The sequence below is a fragment of the Sarcophilus harrisii genome, chromosome 2, assembly GCF_902635505.1.
Source record: "Sarcophilus harrisii chromosome 2, mSarHar1.11, whole genome shotgun sequence".
Classification (NCBI taxonomy): Eukaryota; Metazoa; Chordata; class Mammalia; order Dasyuromorphia; family Dasyuridae; genus Sarcophilus; species Sarcophilus harrisii.
Window position 1 is genome coordinate 597959679 of NC_045427.1, and position 24150 is coordinate 597983828.

Sequence of the window (24150 nt, forward strand, 5' to 3'; positions counted from 1 at the left end):
TATAAATAAAAAATTATGGATAGAGGTAAGCTACTAGTATTGCCAATGGAAGAACTGTCAAGCAACTAATTACTACTACCAGTTGAGTGGTCAATTAATTCAAATACTATTAGAGCTCTAAGTTTTGCTGTATGTGAAAGTGGAAATGACAATGAAGAAAACAAAGATGAAAAGAAAATCTGGATTTTTTTAAGAGAAATCTACACTATGTCAGCCATATTATTGTTTTAGATCCTATGTCTATGCATGTGGAAATGCATATGTATAAATACATGTATATGTGTACATATGCATGTGAGTGTTTATATGTATATATACATTTATCTGCATGGGTATAGGTGTGAATATATATAAATATACATGTGTTTAACTGTAGCCTACTTGAGGAAGGTGAAGGAGATGAAAGGGGAAAAAAATAATAAAGTAAAAAGTACATAGCAAAGAGAACAAAAGAATAACCTATAAGGAAGCAAAAAAAAAAAAAAAAGGATAGTCATGAATATAATCTCTTCTATTATTATATATGCTTTTTAAAAATGAAAATTTGTTATTGCATATTGTGAATCTTCCCATGACATTCTACTGGCACATGACAATTTTTTCTTTTCTATTTTGTTATTTCTTATTTTACATTTAAGTATAAATAATTTTTTTTTTAAATTAAACCTAAAAAAAAGAAAAAAAAGAAAAAGAAAACCTGGATTAAACAAATGAAGTATACATAAAAGGGGATCAGTGCCAGAGGTGACAATTCCAAGTATCATTAGGGATAAATTCTCATGGTATCCAATAGAATATGTTAAAAAACAAGGAAGAAACCTTTAACCTTTCTGATATCACAAAAAAAAAAGACAGAACATCAATAATTCCTCATTTACAGAATTATTTTCTCATTCCTACAAAATCTTTTTAAGAACAATCAACACATACATCAAAAGATCTTTGATGAAGGAATGAGAAGCAAATACTCAGGCTTTCACAGATTCTACAGGAAAAGACCATATTTAATTTAGCAGTTGAAAAATATAGGAATATAAGATACCAATATGCTTGTTATTTCATATAAAAGAGCATCTGATTTGGGGAAATGACATCTTAAAAGCTCTTTTCTGATAAGTCACCCATGGAGGTATTAAAAAACTTTTGTTTTCTTGCCAGGGATGATTTTGTTCAGTTAGTCTATTATTACTAATACCAAATAAATTTGTTTGTCACTATTGTGGAGGTGCTGAGTCCAAAAAAAAATGGTAAGATCTTTATGTCTGAAATAATACTGCAGGACTGCATCAAGATTTGAACTCCCCCTCCCCCAAATCAGACCCATAATCTCTTAAAAGCATTTAGCATAACTTAACAAGAACTAGCACTTCAATGAAAACTACCTACTACTGTCCAAACAATGAGATGCAGTTGGATACATAACCCCACAGGGCTGGTTTATAAGGACATATGTCTGAAAACATTACAAAAGGACAACGAGGGTATGACAAAGGCAAAAGAATAGGTAGATTTGTCTTTTTGAACAAATGCAAAATGTGTTCACTCTTCAAAATGTGTTCAACCACTTCTCCTTGAAACAAAGGTCCATCTTTAAACGATATTCTCCTTGTTAAATGTCTATAAACCATGGAATATAATAATCACCAAAGAATTAAAATTATAGGTTATTCTAAGTGCAACAAAGAGGTTAATGACAGATATGAGCAGGTTGCTATAAATTAGAAATCAAAAAGTGGGATGAAAAAATCATGGACAGGATGCCAAGAAAAATGTAACCAAAAAACTGAGCAAGAGCTCAAGATAATTAGATAACCCAAGCTATAAACTAAACAACAGTCAGCCTATGTGTTTAATTGGTATACAACTAATATCAAAAGATCAAAGAAGATTTCTGGTACTTGGAATGAAACAACTATAAAGAACTGATTGGAAGACATGGACAACAAACAAACAGGAAATGTGCTATGATATGGATCACTAAAGGAGCAAACTTAAACAAATGATATAAACTACAGAAATAAAATTTTTAAAGATTGATATTATTCTCATAATCATTAACTATATTAACCATATTAACCACATCAATGATAGTAAAGACAATACAAATAAAATTTTTTAATGTTCATATGTGAGTCTAAAGATGAACCAATACGTACCTCTGCCTGTTTATATGGTAAAATAAGCTTCTCACCCACAGTCACAGTCTTCCTAGTAACCAATGCTTCAAATAGCATCTCTTCTTTCACCTAACATAAACAAAACCCAGAATAGTTATTTAAAATATTTGGCAGTGTAAAATTATTGACTGAAATCACTGAAAAATTCATTTTTTCTTAAAAATGGAAAAATTTTTTAAAAAATGAAATAAAACAATGAAACAATATGTGTATAGTGAGGCAACAGGATATAAAAGATAAGAGTACTGGTTTTTGGGTCAAAAAAACAATTTCAAGTCCATAATCCAATATGCACTGGTCAAGTCTCATATATTCTCTGTGCCACCATTAATTCTCTAAGACTGCAAAAGAAATGTGATCCAGCAGTGTTAAGAGGGCAATTTCTGGTCAGATATTTCCTCTACCACTGAAATTACTACACACATGTGGTTTTCCCTACATATCACCCATCAAAGACACATACACAAATGTGTGTATGAACAAGCGCACACCCCACCCCTACATACACAAATGCCAAATGTCAATATATCTAAATAAAATTAAATATATCTTACTTCCTTGTGCTATTTCTACTCCACTTTTACTATTTATACATTGCATAGGCCAGGAGCACAGGGCTGCCCTTCTTCAGGATATCCCCTCCTGGAAGCTGCTACTTTCTAAGTCTTACTGGGATGGCTTACCAGGTTTAGTAGCATGTATTAACTACCATGGGTTTAGTAGCAGTACATTTTCTGTTCTCTTCTTTCTTTTGTGCAGAAGATCTCACCTCTATTCAAACATAGTCTTTCCAATCCCTTTCTACCCCTGATCAAATACTCATCGTTTTAACTTGAGTATATAAAAAAAAAAAAATCTGTTCACAGAAATAATTTCAGAATTAGAAGGAACTCACAGGCTATGTTGTCAATCCATATTCCTGAACAATAGTATTCTAAATAATATGTCAGAAAATGAAGGCATCCGACTTTTTAAAGATATAAAGCTAGGGGAAAGCCATTACTTTTCAAGGCAGTGCATTATTCTTCATTTTAGAAGCTAGTTATTCATAAGTTCTATTCAACTTCCAGTCCATAAACACACATTCTAGTGAGATAAACAAGAAGTATAATAAAAATATATATACAGAATAATCAACAAGGGAATAAATATAATATATACAAAGGAATTAAATGAAAGGCATTTTGAAGAGTATTGGCATTCACTTCAGATATTGTTTATTTGGGCAACATAACAAACAAATCAAGGCAGTTAGATGTTCTTTCATTCTTTTCCCTTATCTTGATCATCAACTCCCTATTAGCCATTTTTATTCTGTTCCACACCAAAGATCATTCTCTTTGGCAGAAAAAGAGAGAATAAAAATAAGAATTTTAAAATATTTTAAAGTAACAGCTTCTTAATTAACCTATACATTTTCCAAATCTACTTTTCCTTTTTGAACCCTTACTTTCAGTTGGTAGTAGTTACTAAACCATTACCTAAAGCACTAAAATCTTTGTTTCCTATTCAAGACCAAATAATTTCTATATTTCTTTCTGGATTTATTATAATGGTTTAATTTGTCCTGAACTGGGATACAGAGTTGTAGAAAAGGAAAAAAAAAAAAATAAATGCAGAAGAACTTACAAATCTGTCAAAAAGTGGATTTACAACAAAAGGGTAAAGAAAAATTTAAGATAATTCCAAAGTTTGGTGCTTGGATTAAAATAAGAGGATGTTTAAGAAGAAGCAAATGGGACAGCTAGGTGGGGCAGTGGATAGAGCACCAGCTCTGAAGTCAGGAGGACCTGAGTTCAAATTTGATCTCAGACACCTCCTGGTTGTGTGTCACTGGGCAAGTCACTTAACCCCAATTGGCTCAGCACAAAAAAAAAAAAAAAAAAAAAAAAAAAAAAAAAGGCAAAGAACCAGAAGAAAGTCCTTGGTTAAGGATATGATTTTTAAATGAAACATCTAAAAAGCTGTTTCATAAAAGAGAAATTAAACTTCTTTTGCTACAAGCAGAAGTCAAAGTAGTGGGGAAAAGGGACAAAAGCAGATTTTGTGTTATTCTAACAAACACGTTCATAATAACTACAGCATTAAAAGAACAGAGGGGATTTTTATTACTTGAAGTGACAGAATTCAGGACACTTCTGAAGGATGCTAGGCATAATATGTAAAAGAATGACTGAACTTTTGCAAGTTCAATTCTGAGCTTCCATGAATTTGGTTTTGTGAAAAGGTATAGAACATACACAGACCAAACCACAGCGTGGAATATCTAGGGCTGGGGATTAGTAAAATAGAGGGGGAAATGTCAAGAGAGGACATGTGATCTAAGGTGATGAGTTCATGTATTACTGCACTCTTTTCCCATGTCTAAGATTTTCTTTCCCAATATATTTTTAGTCTCTATTCTATCTTACCGTTTTAACAATCCATAGATTGAAACTGCAATATTTGTCAGTTAATGAGTAAAGCATTAGGTAACCAGTATTTCATTTAAAAAGCAAATAATTTAATTATTTTATTAAGTGGAGGGAAGAAGAATGGAGAGGGAGATAAAATTGTTGTGATTCAGAATATAAAACAGAGCTTAGTCAAACTATGGTTCTGATGAAATAGTGAGTGTAAAAAGGCTCCCCCTATACCAAATGTAAGAAGACACTCTACAAGTTCCTCAATTGGGAAAAATCACTCCTTTGAAATTTTAATGCGGCCATAAAAATAAATCCCTATATCCTTCTCACTTACTCTAGCCCAAGGGTGTGCTGAAAACAGCACAGAACAGCTCAAGCCCATTAAAAAAGTTTCAGCAGTTACTATTGCCTCAGGAGTCCACAAACAAAATAAATGACGGCTTCATTTATTTTTCTGTTGATTGTCTGTCTACCTACAGAAGTGATGGAGAAAATGTTAATAATGCATATTAAATTTACAAACTATGTCATGCATACTTTTTTCTCCTTATAGTCCAGCTGTTAAATGTTTTTCACACTGCTCCTCCCCACTTATAACTGTGAAATACTGAGCTATCCTTTTATCTTAAAGGATTTCATAAGCAGTTTAAATTCATCATAACTAAATCTTGAAGGAAATTGGGATTCTGAAACATAGTGGTAAGAAAAAAAAGCATTCCATTCACAAAGGACTTCTGTAGACATCAGAACAAGGTTAATTTGACTGTATCTATAAGGAGATAATATGCCATTAGGATATAAAAGTAGATTTGCACAACCTACTTGTGCAAAGGGTTTTTAACTATCAGAGTAGTCTACATTGGATCCTATGTGAAAGGTGAATGGGGAAACCGATAGGGAGATTATCAGAATAATCTAAGCAAAAGGTAATAAGGATGTGAATTATAATAATAGTTGTGGGAGGGAAGAATAGGGAAGGAGAAGAGCAAGAGGGAAGCTAAAAGGAAAAACAAATAGGGAGGGAGAGAAGGGGAGGAAGAGAAAGATGGGGAATGGGAGAAAAAGACAAACAGCAGCTAAATGACTATTTAGGGTAAAGAAGAATAGGAAGTTAAGTGTGACACTGGGGTTACCAAGTAGGGTCAATGAAAGGACAATACTATCTTTGACAGAAATATAGAAGTTTAAAAGGGGCTGCTTTTAGGGAGAAAGGTAACAATTTTCCTTTTGAACATGTTGAGTTTGAGATGTAGATAGTACATTTAAATTGACAATATCTAATAGGCAATTAGCAATGTGGAATTTCAGTTCAAGAAAGCCTGAGGGGTAGAAATATAACATGGGAGTCATCCACAAAAGGAAATAAATAAGCTCATATAATAAGATTGGAAGATGTAGACAAGCAGGAGAGTACTGTCACTACTGTATTAAATCTGAAACAAACAGTGAAAACTGAACAATAAAAATTGACTATGTGCGATTTCATAAGCAATTCTCTTTTTCTGTTCTACTATAAGGAAATGTTTGTATTTGTTGATGTCTCCTAAGTTAATAATAATAAGGAAATTTTTATGAAACAAATATATGACTAATATCAGTGTCAAATGCCGTAAACAGATCAAGAGGAATGAGAAATGATAAAAGATCTTTGGATTTGGCAATCAAGAAATCACTTCTGCTTGTTAAACAATACAAGGTTAAGTTCACACACAAAATTTTTTTTTAAAAAATCTCCATACACAAAGCGTTTCTATAATTATCTTTTCACATTACTTGCATGTCCTAAGATTAAATGAATTCTTTTGCTTAAGACAAATATTAGCATCCTTAAAGGACTGAAATAATTATTTAGATTATCCTCATAATTTTTCGTGTGTGTGTGTGTGTGTGTGTGTGTGTATTTTTTAACTGAAGTCAGCTATCTCATGAGAAACTGTATTGGGCTTATGGTTGTACTGTTTTATTTCATAAGAAGGTCAGACCTATGGTTAGTTAACCTGGTTAGCTTACTAATGCAGCTTAGTGAATGAGTCTAACCTTCCAGTAAGGAGCTACTTTTTTTAGTTCCCTCATATCTTTAACTCCTAAGAAAGAAAAAAAAAAAAAAATGAAATTTCAAGATGCCATAGAGAAAGGGGACATGTAGCTAAGGATATAGAGAACTGGAACTCTGGTCTATTTAATCTCATCTAATTAATCCATAAAAACAAAACAATAAAACTCCTTGGCAGTTTCCTTCTGAGATCCATTCTCTAGTCTCCAAATGCCTGCTGGACATCTCAAACTCAACATGTTTATAATAGAATTATTACATTTCTCTTCCAATCACTTTCCCATTAAACTTTCCTCATTGCTGTTATGATACTACTAACAAGCCCACCATAACAACAATAATAAAATTCTAGCCAAGCAAATTTACACATATAATAATACACATTTTAAATAAAATCACATTTTATTCTTCATACCCTCATCCTCCTCTTCCAATTAGCTGCTAAGTTATTTGATCCAATCTCTCCATAATATTTCTAGGAACTCCCCTTTCTCTCATGGGCAACTGTAATAACCTGCTGAATGGACTTTTAGACTCCATTCTTTACTTTCTCCTACCCATCTCCATTTAGCATCCAGAATGATATTCTTCAAACACAAATCTGACCATATTCTTCTGCGCAAAAATTTTAATTTGCTCTCTATTAATTCTAACATAATACAAAATCCTTAGCCTGCCATCAGTTTCTCAAATAGCCTCAGTCTACCTTCCACCCCACTTTCTTCTCTTCATATTATTTCCCTTCATCATTCTCATCCAGTTGAATTAAATGCTATCACCCTTTCCATTTCCTAACTTTGTCTATTTGAACAAGTGATTTCTTATGTCTGTAGCATATCTTTCATCTTCACCTCATATGTTTATAACTCCACTTAAAAAAAAAAAAGTTCAAGTACTAATTCCTATAAATTCATTTCCCAATTCTCCAGTTATTAAACTAACTCTTATCAGATCTGTTACAATCCTTACAAAGTGTTAAGTCATTAGAGTTGATAGAAACAATGCTTGTGTTTACACCTTTAAGAGAGTTTTACACATTAGAGCTCACACATTAGAGTTCACAAGTTGGGAGATTTCAGTATTCAGTATATGAAATTCACCAATTCACACCTCCCATAATCTCACTCTCGGAGGAGGAGTCAACCTTTGAGGTTACACCTCTAAAAGAGCATAAAAAGAGCTGAATTAATGAAGTGAGTTCAGTTTGGGAGATTGAAAAGCCAGAGACTGCAGTTGGGCAGAACAAAGCCCAAAGAAAGGAAGAGGAGGAGATTTCGGGAGATTCATAAGTGAGTGGAGAAGTCAGTGGAAGAGAGTCAGTTGAAAAAGATTGAAAGCCAGAAGTCAGTTCGGAAAATTGCCAGGAGGCAGAGTTGCTAGAGGCAGAAGCTGGCAGAGGCAAAAGACTAGCAATGAGAACTCTCAGAACCAAAGAAAGCTAATTGGGCTGTTTTATAAGAGACAATAAAAGATTAGATTTTAACTCCTGGCTGCATTTGAGATGATTATTACTTGGAAAGGAAACTAAGGCTGCCTCCAGAAAACCTCCCCAAGAAACTTGCTCCTGGAGAACGATCATATTTTTAAAAAAAGAAGAAAACATCACAAGATCTATAAATAAAAACAAATATAATATTCAAGTAACACTACTGTATAAAACTCTACTATGAACAAATTTATGAGAATTTTAAATCTTGAAATATGTGTTAGTCAACCATAATAGTAAAAAATTACAAGAAAATTCTATTCAAGGATTCACAAAAGACTGAACACAATTTTAATGAAATATACAGTGTTATCAAATATTGCCTCATAAAATGAACATCAAGAATTAAATGAATCATTTGAACATTTACATTAAGGTTTAATCAAAAAGCCACAAATTACAACACCACCACCTGTAAATAACAGGAACAAAAAACAGAAAAAAAGTTCAAAATAATCATGCCATGTTAAAGTTAATATACACATAGTTGAACAAATTTGGAACTATGTCCAAAGGGCTTATAAAACTGTACATACCTTTTGATCCAGCAGTATCTCTATAGGATCATAAAGAGATTGCAAGGAAAAGAACCCACATATGCAAAAATGTTTGTGGGAACTCTTTATAGTGACAAGGAACTGGAAAGTGAATGTATACCCAACAGCTGGAGAAAAGCTGTTATACTATAAAAAAAAGTTATACTATATAAAAGTAATGGGATATTATTGTTCTATAAGAAATGATCAGTAGGGCAATTTCAGAAAGGCCTGCAGAGACTGACATGAAATGATGCTGAGTGAAGTGAAAAGAAACAAGATTACATTGTACACAGCAAGATTATGTAATGATCAAATGTGATGGATGTGGCTCTTCTCAACAATAAGGTGATTCAGGCCAATTCCAATAGATTTGTGATGGAGAGAGCCATCTGCATACAATATCTAATATTGTATGTGAGTGAGGACTATGAGAACTGAATGTGGATCACAACAGTTCTTTCACCTTTGTTGTTGTTTGCTTGGGTTTTTTCCCCCCTCTTTCCCGTGGTTTTTCCCTCTTTTTGACCTGATTTTTCTTGAACAGTATGATGAATATAGAAATATGCCTAGAAGAATTGCACATGTTTAACCAATATCAGATTACTTGCTGTCTAGGGGAGGTAGGAAAGGAGAGAAAAATTTGGAACACTAGGTTTTGCAAAGGTAATGTTGAAAACTATCTTCGCATGTATTTGGAAAAATAAAATACATAAACAAATTTTCTGTATTCTTTTTACCACATGCAAATAAAAGGTGTTCACAACCATATTCGTAAAAACTTTTTGCCTCATTTCTCTATGTTTTGCCTTTGTTTATTATAAATATTTTTATTTAATAAAATGAAACATGCAACCTATAAAATTATTTTTTAAGGGGAAAAAAATCTATTAGTTTAGAAAAATCACCAGCAAATTGTTTTTGAACAATCCTTTCTTTTGGATCTTATCTAATTTTTTTTTTAACTTTACAAAGCATTTAACATTCACTATTAGTTTTTATAATTTTGTTACTATCACAACTCTAATAGCTACAAGCTAGTTGAAGAAAGATACTATGGATACTATGTTTTTATTCAAAGTCTGCTTCTATTCCAACAGCTACTAAGTACCTTGATCACAGAAGCTGTTCCAAATGTCTATTTTTAAAAGTTTATTTTGCTACATTGTTTAGAACTGACAATGTGATTTTTGGAAGAAGATAGGAAGGTAGATTTCTGATCACTTCTCAACAGGAAAAAAAGTACAGGAAAGAAATCCAGAGGCTATTTGTGAGTGTGACCCCAACACTGTTTCACCACAGTAGCTTTAATTTAACTAGCTGTTTTTATGAACTGAACCAGTTCACCACTCCTTAAAACTTAGCTTGATGATTCCCCACTCCTAAGGGCTGCTCACAATATTAGTAAGGGGCAGTGACAACAGGACGTTTACATCCTAAATATCAACAGCTCTTTTTTCCCCTTTAAAAAAAAAAATTATTGGATCTCTCTATCTTATGATTCAAAATTCATAATGTGACCCACAGACAAAATGGTAAAAGAAAAAAAAAGTCTAAATACCATGAAGAAAAATAAAGGTGAACAAAATAAACACTAGCAGGTGTGAAAACATGGAAAACATCTATCAAACCCACAGCCTAGAAACAGGAAATGGTGCTGTGAGAATTTTTTTTCATCTTAATGAAAAAAAAAAAAAAGGAAAGGTACGCATATAATAAAATGTCAAAAAATCATAAATACTATTCTTTGAATTCCCCAATTTTATCCTTTATCCTGCAAACTTTAGCAAAGTTGTTAGATGACACTGTCCACTTAAACCAAGAACATGCACTAGGGAGTTTAGAGACTACAAACTGCAGCCCCTCCTAATAAAACCTCTTATATTAGAACTTCCTGATTTTAATGGAAGTAAATTCCCATGATAGGAGGCACACCCACATTTAACTGAAGGTACACAAATAATTTTCCAAAGTCAAATTCAAGTAAATGTAGGAGTATGTACTTCACAGAAATACTCTTGCCTCTCCCTTAATACAACCAAAAGTTAACTGTAATCATGTAAAATTCATTTTTTTAAAGTGTTAAAATTAAATTCGCAATGAATTTGCATTCTGAATGGATCTAGCACATCATTCTAACAAATATTATCACCATCATCTGTGTCAGAGACAAAGATCTATATTAGAGTCCATAAGAATACAAATTGTGTCTTCTCTAAATGGGATAAATTCCTTAACACAAAGTGTGTTGCTTTGCAAAGAATGAGTAAAAATCACATGATGGCAAAGATAGAATGCATGCCAGAGAACATTTATTCCAGACCCTTATTTCACAGATTAGGAAAATTTAACTTGGAAGAGCATTTAATGTATGTGAATTAAATCTTTAGAAATGACCCTCTGGAATCACTAATAGTAGGGAGAACATTTAGTTCTATCAGGAGCAAAGTATCTTATTGCATTGGACCACAAATATACTGCCCAGGTCTCCTGTGATAAATGACATACCCCAAAGATATGACCAGATGATGTAGTCAGTTAGAGAACAGCCACAAAGATTAAAGAGAAATTGAACCCATATTATGGAGTTTCTTTAGAACCATGTTCTTAAATAAGCTAACTCTTCATGGATTACAGATATTAAGAGAAATATACCACAGAAAAACTGGTCAGTAAAACTTACCATCATATTCAGAAGAGATTATATAACTCAATATTTATAATGACATTTCCATGAGAGTTGATGTGGTTACTAAGAAAGATTACAAATGGAGAAAAGAAAATAGCCTAGGACAGAATTTGGAAAATACCTCCAGTTAAGAAGCACAATCTGGATGATGAGCTAGCAAAGCAAATTGAGAAGTAGATGGAGGAGAGCCAGGAGAGAGAATAGACAACAGTGGCAAATGCAGCAGAGACAGGCTTAGAACAATGAAAATACCTTCAGAAAGGGAAATTAAAAGATTACTGGTAACTTGGGAGAAATCAGTTTCATTTAAGTTATGAAGTTACAAAAGATTGGAGAGCTGTCTGCCCAGAGGAGAGAAAGTTGAAGCAGAAAATAGAGATAGGTTTTTCAAGGAATGTGGTTGAGAAAAGGGACAGATGAATCCAATGAAAGGTGTTTTGTTTTTGCTTTTGCAGGAAAAAGATGAAAATTAAAGAGAAAGAGGAAATGACTCAAGATGCAATCTGCTAGAGAAGATAGGAAGGTATAGGTGGAAAATTATCCTTGACAAGTAAGGGCCACCTCTTTGTCAGGGACCAAAGAAGAGAGAGTGGGAGCTGATATGAAGAAGTTTGAGTCAAAGAGAATGTTAAAAGGGGCACTCAAGCTTAAAGGACTCAATTTTCTGAGTTAAAATTAAAGTCCTCAGCTGAGAGAAAGAGTGAAGAATTGTGGTGAGCTGAAGGCAGGAAGACAAGGTTTAAAACAGCTTCTGTGAGGAGTGAAACAGAGACTCAACTGGACAGAAATGGAAGCACTGCTTTGCTGCAGCAAAGATCTCCGTGAAATTGGGTAAACTGTTAATGTACCTGGATCATCAGGGTTGTAAGATCTTCTCTGCCACCCTGTATGCAAGAATAAAAGCAGCAAATGATGGCAGTGACCTTCAGGTAAATTTGGTGATGGATGGGCTCTGATATGGGAGAAGGTCTTCAAAAACAGAGGACAATGAAGAGATAAAAATGAAAAATCATTGGGTTGAGATTAGAAAGGGATGAAAATGACATCAGAGCAGGGTAAGGCCTGAGAAAGTATGGAGAAGTCTAAATAGAGGGACATAGGGGCATGTGGTAGTAGGATAAGGCAATAACCTAGTTTCTAATCAGGAATGTAGGAGATCCTTTGAGTAATAGTCACATTTGGTGTGTGAGTGTATACTATAGGTGTAAGCCATGGAGATTTAAAGAGGCTAAGGAATCAAAAGGCTAAAGAGTGTGAGGGAGATGTGAATATTAAATATATGTTTCTCACACATATACACGTATGTACATGAATATTTAAGTCACTTACTTTCTTAACAGATTCTGAGGAGGTAAATGTAATAAACCATATACTGAACTCCTTAAGAAAGGAGGGAGAAGGACAGAGATCGTTATACTAGAGTTGCCATAATTTGAATTGAATAGAACATTTTGATTGTATGGACTTCAGGGGGAAAAGGAGTGGTTTAAAAATAGTAAATCTGAAAGTGGCAGTAACAAGCAAGTAGTAGTCCAACTTTCTCTTTGCGTCCAGTATGTCACAGAGTATGAGAGAAGGTACAATCAATGCTGTAGAGGATAGTAGAGTAAAAATGAGCCACATCTCTGTGAAACCTAGTGGATGGAAATACCATGAGAGAAAGAGGTGCAGAATTACACTGGTTTACTATGTATAGGAAGCTCAAAGGACACAAGGGAAGGGCTATCTAGTGTGGGTATGGGATTAAAATAAGGCTGGGAAGGATGAAGATGAGAGAACAGAAACAGAGAGTTGGGGATGGTTTGCTCCTACATGGCTAGTTACGAATAAAGAGAAAAGGTGAAAGAGCTACAAGGTAGTGAGCAGTAGGTGGCAAGTAAAACTCACATTCTCCGAGCAGAGAAATTGTTCATATCCCACACTGTTCTCTCCTAAATTGAACTTGTCAAAATCTACTCCTTGTCCCAATGACTTTGATTTTTGCACTAATATTAACTCTGAATTTAGGATGATAAAGAGTTAGAAAAGACTTTAGAAAAACTTAGTTAGATGATTTAATTGCAAAGATGAAAAAACAGAGGCCCAGTGAGTGCAGTGAATTGTCTACTTTTTCAAGTTAAGAGTAGCAGAGCCAGCATTTAAATTCATAGCATTTTTGAAAGAAATGTATAATAAACAACTTCTGTTCAACCTCACCTGACTTCCATCAACTTGGCACACACACAAAAAGGGGAAAGGGAAAGATACATATTGGAAGAGCTGTAAGAGAACAGGTACACTGAAAAGTGATTTAGAACTATGTCCAAACTATTAAATCGTGCACACCCTCTGAACCCAGTGATACCATTAGTAGAGCTATACTTTAAGAGATTAACAAAGGAAGAAAAGGACTTAAATATGCAAAAAATATTTATAGTAGCTCTTTTTGTAGTGATAAAGTACTGGAAACTAGGAATAAGGGAGGACATCCATCAACTGGGGAATGGTTGAACAAATTATGATATATGAATGTCATAGAACACTATTATGCCATAAGAAATGATTAGGGGATAGTTTCCAAGACACAAAGACATACTTTTTGTATGACTGATTCAGAGTGAACAGAAACAGAAGAATATTTTTATAATAATATACTGTAAATACTGTAATATAATGTAAAGGCAAATAACCCTGAAAGTCTTAGGAACTCTGTTCAACAAAATAACTAAGCATAATTTCACAGGATCGAGATGAAATACCTAACCAATGAAAAGTGATGGAGTCAAGAGTACAGACTGAGATTCTTCTTTTGAACATGTCCAATGTAGGATCTATTTTGTTGGACTTTGTCACTTTGAGATTTGTAACAGGGGTTTTGTTTTTCTCACTTTCTCAATTAGCAGAAGCAAGATACGAGTAGGGAGTGAAAGAAGAGAAATGGGAAGCATAGAATAAAAATCTGAAAATAAAATTTAAATTTTTTAAAAAATCACACATTCTTACTCCAAATCTAGTAGTATCTCAATTATATTTAATCCATACCTCATCTGCTTCAAAACCTTCAAAAATCTGACTCCAATCTCTCTTCCTGACCTCCTATTCATTCTAGCCAAATGATCCTAGTTGTTCACAATTTTGTCATGTCTCTTCCCACTTCTTCCAAGTAACGGATATTCCTAATACCTAGAACACAATTCCTCCAGAATTGCCTACTGAATCTTCTTTTAAGTTTACACTCTGCTGCTATCTCCTCCCCAATCCATGGCTGATTCCCCTAAATAAAAAGGATCTCTTAACTTCTTTTACTTTGTCCTTATAAAACATAATCATAAATATATGTATTTGTTTGCTCTTTATTACGCCATTAGCACTTTGAGGGGGAGAGCGGGGTATGCACAAAGGAGGGATGGAATAATTCAAAGCACATGCTATCATATTTTGCCCAGAGTAGGAAGCTAATAAGGCTGGTTTCACTACAAATGTTAATTCCTAGCTGAGAAAAAGGTTTAATAACAATACATATCCCAACACAATCGCTTAATTCACGATTTAACTGAAAATATGTCCAAATTTCATTTTTTAACATTCTCTAATACTAAACTAGATTTTAAAAAATCATATCCCTTTGTTTTTAAAGTGATTGTTAAGCATCAAAAGAAAAAATAGGCCACAGATATTTTCCTAGATCTCTATTTGTTCTTCAACTACAAATAAAGCATAAAATTGAATATCCAATTAGAAATACAAAGTATATCTTGCTAAAAGTTATCAACTACTTCAGCAATATAAGAGTGGGGAAGAGGGAATTAGGAGCTGGACCAAACTTTAAAATGTAAAATGTTAATGAGTCAAAAATTCAGATTAAGAAATTTTTTAAAGTTTATTATACAGCTAAAACAATATAATCTTAACAGCTTTAATTTCATCCTCATTTCTGCTACCCCAAACAAACAGAAATTTCATATTAAGGGAGAACTGTCCTTTATGTGTCTCCTGTGTCCATGTGGTTAGGAATTCCTGGAGAGACACTGCATTGAAGACCCTACAGTTTTCATATCTCCTCATAGTTTCATAATTTAAACCCACTTCCACCCCTCTGCCCAAATGAGTTTATTCAGACCTTCTGACTCTTCATGATCTCCTTGCAGGTTTTCTTGGCAAAGATACTGGAGTGGTTGCCATTTCCTTCTCCAGTGTGTCCCAATTTTTCTTATGAGGAACTAATACAAATAGAGTTTAAATGACTTGCCAGGGTCACAAAGTCAGTAAGTTTCTGAGGCTGGATCTGAACTTGGGTCTTCCTAGCTCCAGAACTCATACTCTCTCTGCTGCACCACCTAGCAGCATTAGCCAACCACAATAGCTGCTGCTAAAGAGTTTCTGGGAGAAGAGCAGCAATTCAAAGGACTTCCTAAGTCTGCATTTACCCCATAAAGTGGGGGGGGGGGGGGGGGGGGGGGGGGGGGGGGGGGGGGGAGGGGCGGGAGGACAGACGGGAGGACAGAGGAGGGAAGGCTGGTGTAGGATAGAAGAAAGCCAAAACAAAGAAAACAAACATGTAGATCCTTTGTGAACACAGAATTCTGCCATAGTAAGCTCCCCAAGAAATTTTTTTATTTTTCTAAATATTACAAATAGAAAAAAGCATTTAAAGCTACAGTGACAGTTTTTGTTCTAACATTTTCTTTGTTGTGTAATATTGATCAGGGCAAGATATGTCTATCTGATCTTTTAAAGCAGTTCTGAAACATTAAATGATGGAAATAAACGTTTCTGAAAAGAAAAATGGCAATTTTCCAATACTCACTTCTAGTAATTCTGAAACAATTGGCAATATTTCAGGATTACAGATATCTATGGAATCATCTCGATATGTCTTCTTTTTGTAACAGATATTACCCAAATGTAATATTGCTGAGAGAAGAGAGAAAATCCTGTAAAACAAAAATGATACAAACCTAAGTTTTGATCATGGACTATTTTTCTAAAAACAAGCTCCACACCCCCCCTTGCCAAGTCCATTTCATTTAAACCATACAGCAAATGAAACAATCTAGAACAAATTTTAAAACTTGATTTCAAATAAAAAATTAAATGAAATATCTTCAGAGTGAATTCTTATAATATACAATGTTTATATACATAGTGTCTTATATGAATAATGTAGATTAAGGATTTGGGATGTTTTTGTTTTAAAGACTATGGAGTCAGAGAGAAAATATTTCCATTAAATAGACATTACATTTCTGGAATGATGAAAATAAAATAATTTAAAACATGGCACCTTGTTTATCTAATATTTGAAAAAATTGTTCAGTTACTATTGTAAAAGAAAAAAGGCAGAAATTCTGATGTCAGAATCCTTTGACAATCCATTTCTAATTATATGTGAACTCCTGCACATCCTTTTGGGACACTGCTACTTATTGTATAAGGAATATCTTATGGAGAACAGGAAGAAGAGGAAAAGAAAAAAAAGAAAAGGAAAGCAAGCACTTCTAAATTATAATAGGTAATGGGTAGAAAAGACTTTTAATTGTTGTGTGCTTTGGGGGTAGAAGGGAAGAGTAGAAACTATGGAAAAGAGAAAAGTACAAAAAAGAAAAAGAAAAATCAGGGTAATAAGCTTATCAAAGGTAATAATAAAACCACAAAGTAGTTGTAGCACTCAACAATCTTACAAATCCTAAAGCTATAATCCAGGTTTTCTAACTTTCAAATTAAGACTCTCTTCCTACTATCCCCATTTATAAAGACTTTCATAAAAACGAACACTAACTGCTCAGTAGTCCAGGAAAACCCAGCCTCAACATATTTATTATGATTCAGCTGGGGAGCAGAAAGAAAAGACATTAGGTGACTTCTTCAGGGACTGAAAGAAACAAAATCCCATCCCCACTCAAAAAAGCCCCCCAAATTCAAAACCAAACATCTATTTAAACTTCAGTCAGGTAGAATAATAGTGTAAGAAACAAGATGATAAGTTTCCTTGAATATAAACATTACTCATTAGTCAATACTTTAGAAACCCTCAGGCTCTGCATTTCTACCACTTTCAGACCAGTTAATCTTCAATGCCTGAGATACTTCTGCAATCAAGGATTTCTTCCTTCCTAATCTCAGGATACCAAGTACCACAGAGAAGAAACAAAGCAATTTTAAAACAAAGCGACTTGCCTAGGGTCACACAGCTGTTAAGTGTCCAGTGTCTGAGGCCACATTTGAACTCAGGTCCCCCTAATTCCAGGGCTTGTGTTTTATCCACTGTACCACCTAGCTGTTCCCCAAATGACATATTTTTCAAAGGTAGTTCTTACTATTGCTTCTAAAGAGAGAAAGTATAAAAAATTTTGTTTAAGAATTTATCAAATTAACTCACTGTCTACGAGTCTTGGGAAGAAATCCCACCATTTCCATTGCCAGCTGTAGTCGTTCAAAATCATGCTTCAAATCTTCTCCATCAACAGATGAACAATCCTGCTGGTTTAAAATATAAGAAGTCAAAATTATCTATTTGATTCCAAACTAAATATAATAGTTGCTTATATGACCAAATCATAATCTGAACACCAAAAATTCACTATTCTCAATATTTTACTTATTACAAATCAGATATTTGATGTTGATAATATCAATAGCTCTTTTCTAAAGCATTTTGGCATTTAGATTGTTTTAGAACAACTATAAATAAGTTCCTTATCCATTATAAAGGCATATTTCTATTTATGTACCAAAATCAAAGTGCACCATTTAGTTAATCCACTATTTCTGGGCTCCTAATGTAAGTGGGCAACCAAATAAAGGATGAGTAACAATAAGGATAAAGTTATGTGTACAAACAATAGTAATTTTCAAATGATACATACTCAAATGTGGCTAAAAACGTCTAGAGTTCCACAAAAATGACTATTATGTTAGCAAAATATTTCCATTTAACTTTCCTACGTAATAAAAGGGAACTTTATTCCAAGTTGATCAAAGTTGTTTCTTTATAATAAAATAATTCATTGATTTTATCTTGGAATAGCTTCATTATTGAAAATTATCCTGCTTTGTACAACTAAGAATGACTTTAAGAATTTATTTTGCCATAATAAGACATGTAATTGTTCAATTAAATACTTGGAGATTTGAATGCAAGAATGAGTGGCAGAGTGGCATGTTTAAAATGTATGAAATCTCTGGGAGGAAAAAACCCTATCTATATATGAGAGACTATAAATACACAACAGAAAATTATTTATGTCTTAAGAATTCAAGTGTTATGTTTTCCTCATAATTCTTAGGGAACCTTCATGCATCCCTCAATAATTATTTTTTTAATTGAAAATTATCTGTTCAAGTAAAAAACAGAAATGAAAAAAAGTTACTTGGCTGCTTTGATGGAAAACTTAGAACATATTTTTTCATCTTAAAACTCCTATGTGAAGAACACTTATTTTATAGGTAAATATGTTCCTAAATCAAATGAGTATTATATGGTTCCAATGAAATAAACAGAATGATGAAGAGATGAAGATTCTTTCGCTTTTGACTTGACTTTTTAATCAAAAAGAATGAATAGTGAAAAAATCAAAGTAAATGAATACTTATAACCTAAAATATGGCAAATATGAAGACTATAAACAAATATAAATATAAATATAAACAAATACTAATATGAAGCAATTTAGGATGAAGGAAGAAAATGAACAGAACTATTTTCAAAATGAGAGCAACCAAATCTAATAAACTACTTAAAAGGACAGAAAGATGCAAAATAGATATAATACAGATATTATTGTTAAATGCATAAACGTAAGTAATTCCTCTTAATTAAGATTATATAATGTAACAATTTTATGTGTAATAATTACTTTGCTTATATAATAGTATTAGTTGAGTTAAGAAGTTACCAAAATTATTATTGTATACTTGTGATACTAATTCAAAAACAGTAAAAAAAAAAAAGGGGGGGGGGGGGAGAAACAAGCCAGCATTTCCATTATCATAACTTTGAAAACAAAATTATCTCAAAGATCAGATTGCTATAGTAGAAAAGATAAAACAATCATGGTTATACTACTACTCTATATGCTCAAAAGACAACTGATATTATCACCTCATGGTCTCAACAGAAATACAGTGATATTCTCTTATTTTCACATATGGTTAGTTTAGATGACTTCTAAAGGTCTTACCAACTCTAAAGAGTCTATTTTTCAAGGAAAAATCTTAAATATGAAGTGTCACAAACCATATAGTTCTGCAGCATCCAAAATCACCTGACATTTATTTAAGTTCAATGATTATCAGTTTCCTCACCTATAAAATAGATAACTTTAAAATTTCCTCTAAGCTCTAAATCTTTAATTCTGTAAATCTTTTATCTTAAAAACAGCAAAAAGAAATAGTAACATTTTACTAAACAAAAACACTTTAATCTTAATTTTTATAAACAAAGAAAATGTTCATTTCCAAGAAGACTAACAAGTGGCAGTAAATCAATGTTTTCAAATGTGAATACAGCAAGTACAAAGTGTATAGCAAGTTAAATACAATGTGTATTAAAATATGATTGGCACAGAAATGACAATCATTTTCAAATAGTCTTTATGCCATTCATTTGTCTAAAAAATCTTGGGAAACACTAATCTTTCTAAGTTCTATTTACTGTTTTAAAAATAAATTTTAGAAAATTACAACTTGGTAAATGGAGGAAATGTTAATTTATTTAATCCAATTACCTTTCTTAAGACTCTGGAATTTCAACTTAGTGTCTACTTAGGTGTCTACTTAGAAATAAAGGAATCCCGATTCTCCTAAGTGAATTTTAAAGTTTCTATTTACTTTTAGACAAACTCTTTTACTTAATAGGTTAAATTCTAGTTCTTTAAAAGCCATATTTGGAAACTACAAATGAAGAACTTTCATTTGTAAAAGCTGAAGGCAACATTCAAAATATTAGTGATAATTAAAGAAGTATAATAAAGAAAAAAGCAGTAATTGACAAGCCTTGCTAAAGTTCTGCTTAGGACCTTTGTAATATAAATTTAATTATTTTAACTTATTTTTGAAATTGCTGTATCTAATGCTGACAGATTCACGTACAACAACTGTGAATACATAGCACTTTAAAATGGGCTAAAATTACCACAATAAGCAACATTACTACTTAATGTTTTATGTTACACTCACCAAAAACACTTATTACATAGGCAACATCTTCCAATATTTATCCCTCCAAATCTCTCTATCCACCCCCTTCCACCCTCTCACGTCTCCCTCTCTTTCTTTCCCTCTTTCATCGCTTTCTTTCCCTCTTTCTCCCCCATGTGATGTGAATATGTGTAGGTTATCACACTGCCTCCCCTCACATATATATGTATATTGTATCTATAAATAGTTGTTTCTATTTTGCCCCATTTGAAATATCAGCTCCTTGAGAAGGCAATTTGTCTTTGACTTTCTTTGTAGTCTAGGAGGATTATAGAATATCTGCTTCTGCATTTAATCTGTTGCGATATTGTTTTGGTTTAAGCCTGTTAAGAAAATCCAGTTTCATGAAGATATGCAAATTGGAAAGAGAAGAATTTTTAACAGGAAAATAAAATATTATGAAAATAATTTTGACCTTAAGGATCCCCTGAAAAGGTCTAGGGAATCCCCCTTCAATTTCCTGAAGAAACTACTTGGCAGTACTTTGTCAATATAGTTTTTATCTGATCTTCATAAAATATAATTATTTAAAATTTTTTTGTAATTTGAACTTTTATCAATTTAATCCATCCTCAGTTAGTTTGAATTAATGGGGGAAAAAAGTTAGCTAAGCAATATTAAGAGCACTTAGTATGGTACCTAAGGAGCCTATATTCGGAATCTTCCCCCAAGAGAAGGTATTAAGTTTAAATCCAGTTATCTGACATACATTGTATGTGGAATCCAGGGTAAGTTATTTAATCACTCATTCCCACAGGGAACATGCTAAAGAGTATAAACTATGAAGAAGGTGACGACCTACAATGGTAGAGGGAGTTTTCTCAGCTGCCTTTCTCTCACATGAAGATTCTCAATACCAATGAAATAACAGATCAAGTCCAAAATAAAATAGCACATAAGCAATGAGTAGTTATGATTTTCTCACTAAATAAATGAAAAGTTTGCTCTCTAACTTTGAATAATTTTTAGCGCTACACACTTACTCTAAGTGGAACATAACACAAAACGTTAATATTTCTGTTAAGATTTGTCAGAATGTATTGAAGAAGTTGGATAGCTTTAAAATGAGCCCTATTACAATTTGACTAATACATTGAATCTTTTAATCCTTTCAGAAATCAGTGTAAAACATTTAAGAAACAATAATAAAATCATTCCATAAATTTTTCTTCATGAAATGTGGGCAATACTAGAATCATTTTTTAAGTTTTTGAAATAAACTATATTTTTAATAAATAGAAAAGTAACCACAAACAACCAGGATTAAAACAGTGCAATCTAGAGTAAAGAAAAAAGAAGGGACAGGGCACACAGATGTATAACTAGAAGCATATTAACCAAAAAGATATTATTTTAAACTTTTGACATCTGAATTGTTTCCACAGGTCAGGAAAAAAAATATTACTTTTCCTTTCTTCATCAATTTTCTGTTGTAGCAATTTGCCCTCAATTAATATAACAAATAAGCTAAGTCTAAAAAATTGCTTGATTTTATGCTCAGAGCCCAAAAAATTATGATTACTGTCAGTTTATTCTAATTTCCTCAGGGCTGTGTTCCGAAATTTCACTAAATTTTTTTTGAAAGAGATATTAAATTATTTTCTCTCAAAACTAAAAAATAAACAGGACCAAAACGTGATTTGAGTTTATTTTTTAAAAACAGAAAACTAAAGTAATCTTACATTTTAACAGATCAAATTTAATCACTACCCAAATATAAATTATGTTCTTTAAAAATAATTCACAGATCTTTACATAGACATGTGTGCACAGACACATACACGCACAAACAAAATTCTGATGAAAAACGAGATTAAAAATTAAGCACAGAACTGAAGTGCATCAGTAGAGTAATACCCATTTGGCTTCATTTTAAGGGGAAAAAAAACTAGCAGTAATTATATAAATTACTTCAATTTTGTTATCATTTAACTTAAATTTAGTTTCCATTAGGACTGAATGATTCAAAAATTAAAATCAATCTATTTTGTAGAAACATTCATTAAATTAAAATTTAAAAATTCCACCATCATAAAATATAGCAACTTTGAGATCATCTTTTAATTGTAAAAAATTTATGATCTTGATCTTCAAATGCAATTGAATCTAGACTGAACTCTAGCTTTAAGAATTAACTAAAAAAATTCAAATAGGTTATTAGTGGTATAATTTCAACCATGTAAGGATACACATCAAGTAATCTAAACTATTATCAATTGCTCAAGTTCTAATTTTATACATGTAATTCCCAAAGTTGTAAGTTGTGAGATGATAATCAAATGAGCAAGGTAATACCCTTCACCAGCAACACAGACTACCTGTGTACTTGTACTGACCGGCTCAGAGTCATAGTAATAATCATCCCAGCTCTGTCTGAGGGGTTTCTTTGTCATCTGAAAGTAAGGCAAATCCAGTTAGGAAAAGATAAAGAACTACAACAAATTTTCCTGACCATCTTTTAAATTAAGTAAGCATGTAGCAAGCATGTAGCACAGCTTCAAGCAACATAAAAGAAGATTTTGCACAGTAAGACTGAAATGAGATATTTAAGAAATATTCTGGAAAATCATTCATTAGATTATCAATATTTGCTTGTAAACTGATTTTTATAAAAAACATACTTGAGTTACAATCTGTCCAAATAATAGATAACAGGAGGATAGCTTTTTTTTTTTAATTACAAATCTTAAGATTAACTTAGTTTTAGTGGTGCTTGCATCTAAAAATAATAAATAGTAAGTAAAGGATTAAATTGCTAAACCATAATTCAAATGGCTTATTTCAAGAATCCAGAGAATGACTGTCCCAGAAATGGAATTATGACCTTCCCAAAAAAAACCCACTTAATTTTAATTAACAAAAAAGCTCAAAGTACTACAAAGAATGTAAATATCTTCAGCAGTATGAAAGATCATGCTAAAATTTTTATTTCAAAATTAATGTCCATAATACCAAATTGACGTGCTACATGCATTGCTATAACTACATCCTAAAACACTTACGTTGCTAGCAAAGTAAGCGATTTGCTTTAGAGGTAATTATTCTTTTAATTTAAATAGTAAGCTTTTCCTTACAAATGCCTATATTACCCAGGGAACACTAAACATGAAAACTTTAATCTTTTCTATTAGGATGTTTAAATCCTAAATAAGACAAAATCTATTTTTATATATGACAATCATAAAGAGTGAAGAATACCTAATTTTATTAACATTTATTAAGGGCATTTAAGTATTCTACCTAATCTTTGCAATCATTCTGCTGAGGGGAAAATAGTTTAAATCTGCTCTGGTAAAAATAATTTCAGAGAAAGATCTAAAATTTCTAAATGCCTTATAATTGATGGATTTCATTTTGATTTAGGAGTAGATCTGTTATTTTGTTAAGCTAATCATACTAATGGAATATGTCCACACATCTATAAGTATACATAAGCCATTAGTAGATCATTTATATATAATATATATTTATATCAAGAAAAAATACTTAAGCATGAGATCATGCAAGGAATTATAGATACTAAAGATCTGTAAATATATAAATTACACTTTACATGAAAACTTGGCAAAAGATGATTAGTAACATTATTAGTAACAACACTCAAACAAATAACAAAACCTTAACACA

The 24150-nt window shown here is 32.4% G+C and overlaps 1 protein-coding gene across 12 annotated transcripts in view; it reads right to left on the reverse strand.

Annotated features, from left to right (window-relative positions):
- The window catches only part of MYO9A (myosin IXA), a 301754-nt gene that overhangs the window by 170454 nt on the left and 107150 nt on the right, over window positions 1–24150 (reverse strand). For 7 of the 12 annotated variants that reach the window (XM_031956318.1, XM_031956314.1, XM_031956310.1 and 4 more), the window contains exons 6-9: window positions 22860–22916; window positions 17705–17805; window positions 16133–16259; window positions 2157–2246 (exon numbers count right to left, since the gene is read on the reverse strand). In XM_031956318.1, the coding sequence (XP_031812178.1) occupies window positions 2157–2246; window positions 16133–16259; window positions 17705–17805; window positions 22860–22916 (375 nt within the window). The remainder of the gene's footprint in view (window positions 1–2156; window positions 2247–16132; window positions 16260–17704; window positions 17806–22859; window positions 22917–24150) is intronic. The other 5 variants (XM_031956313.1, XM_031956321.1, XM_031956322.1 and 2 more) reach the window with 3 other exon arrangements.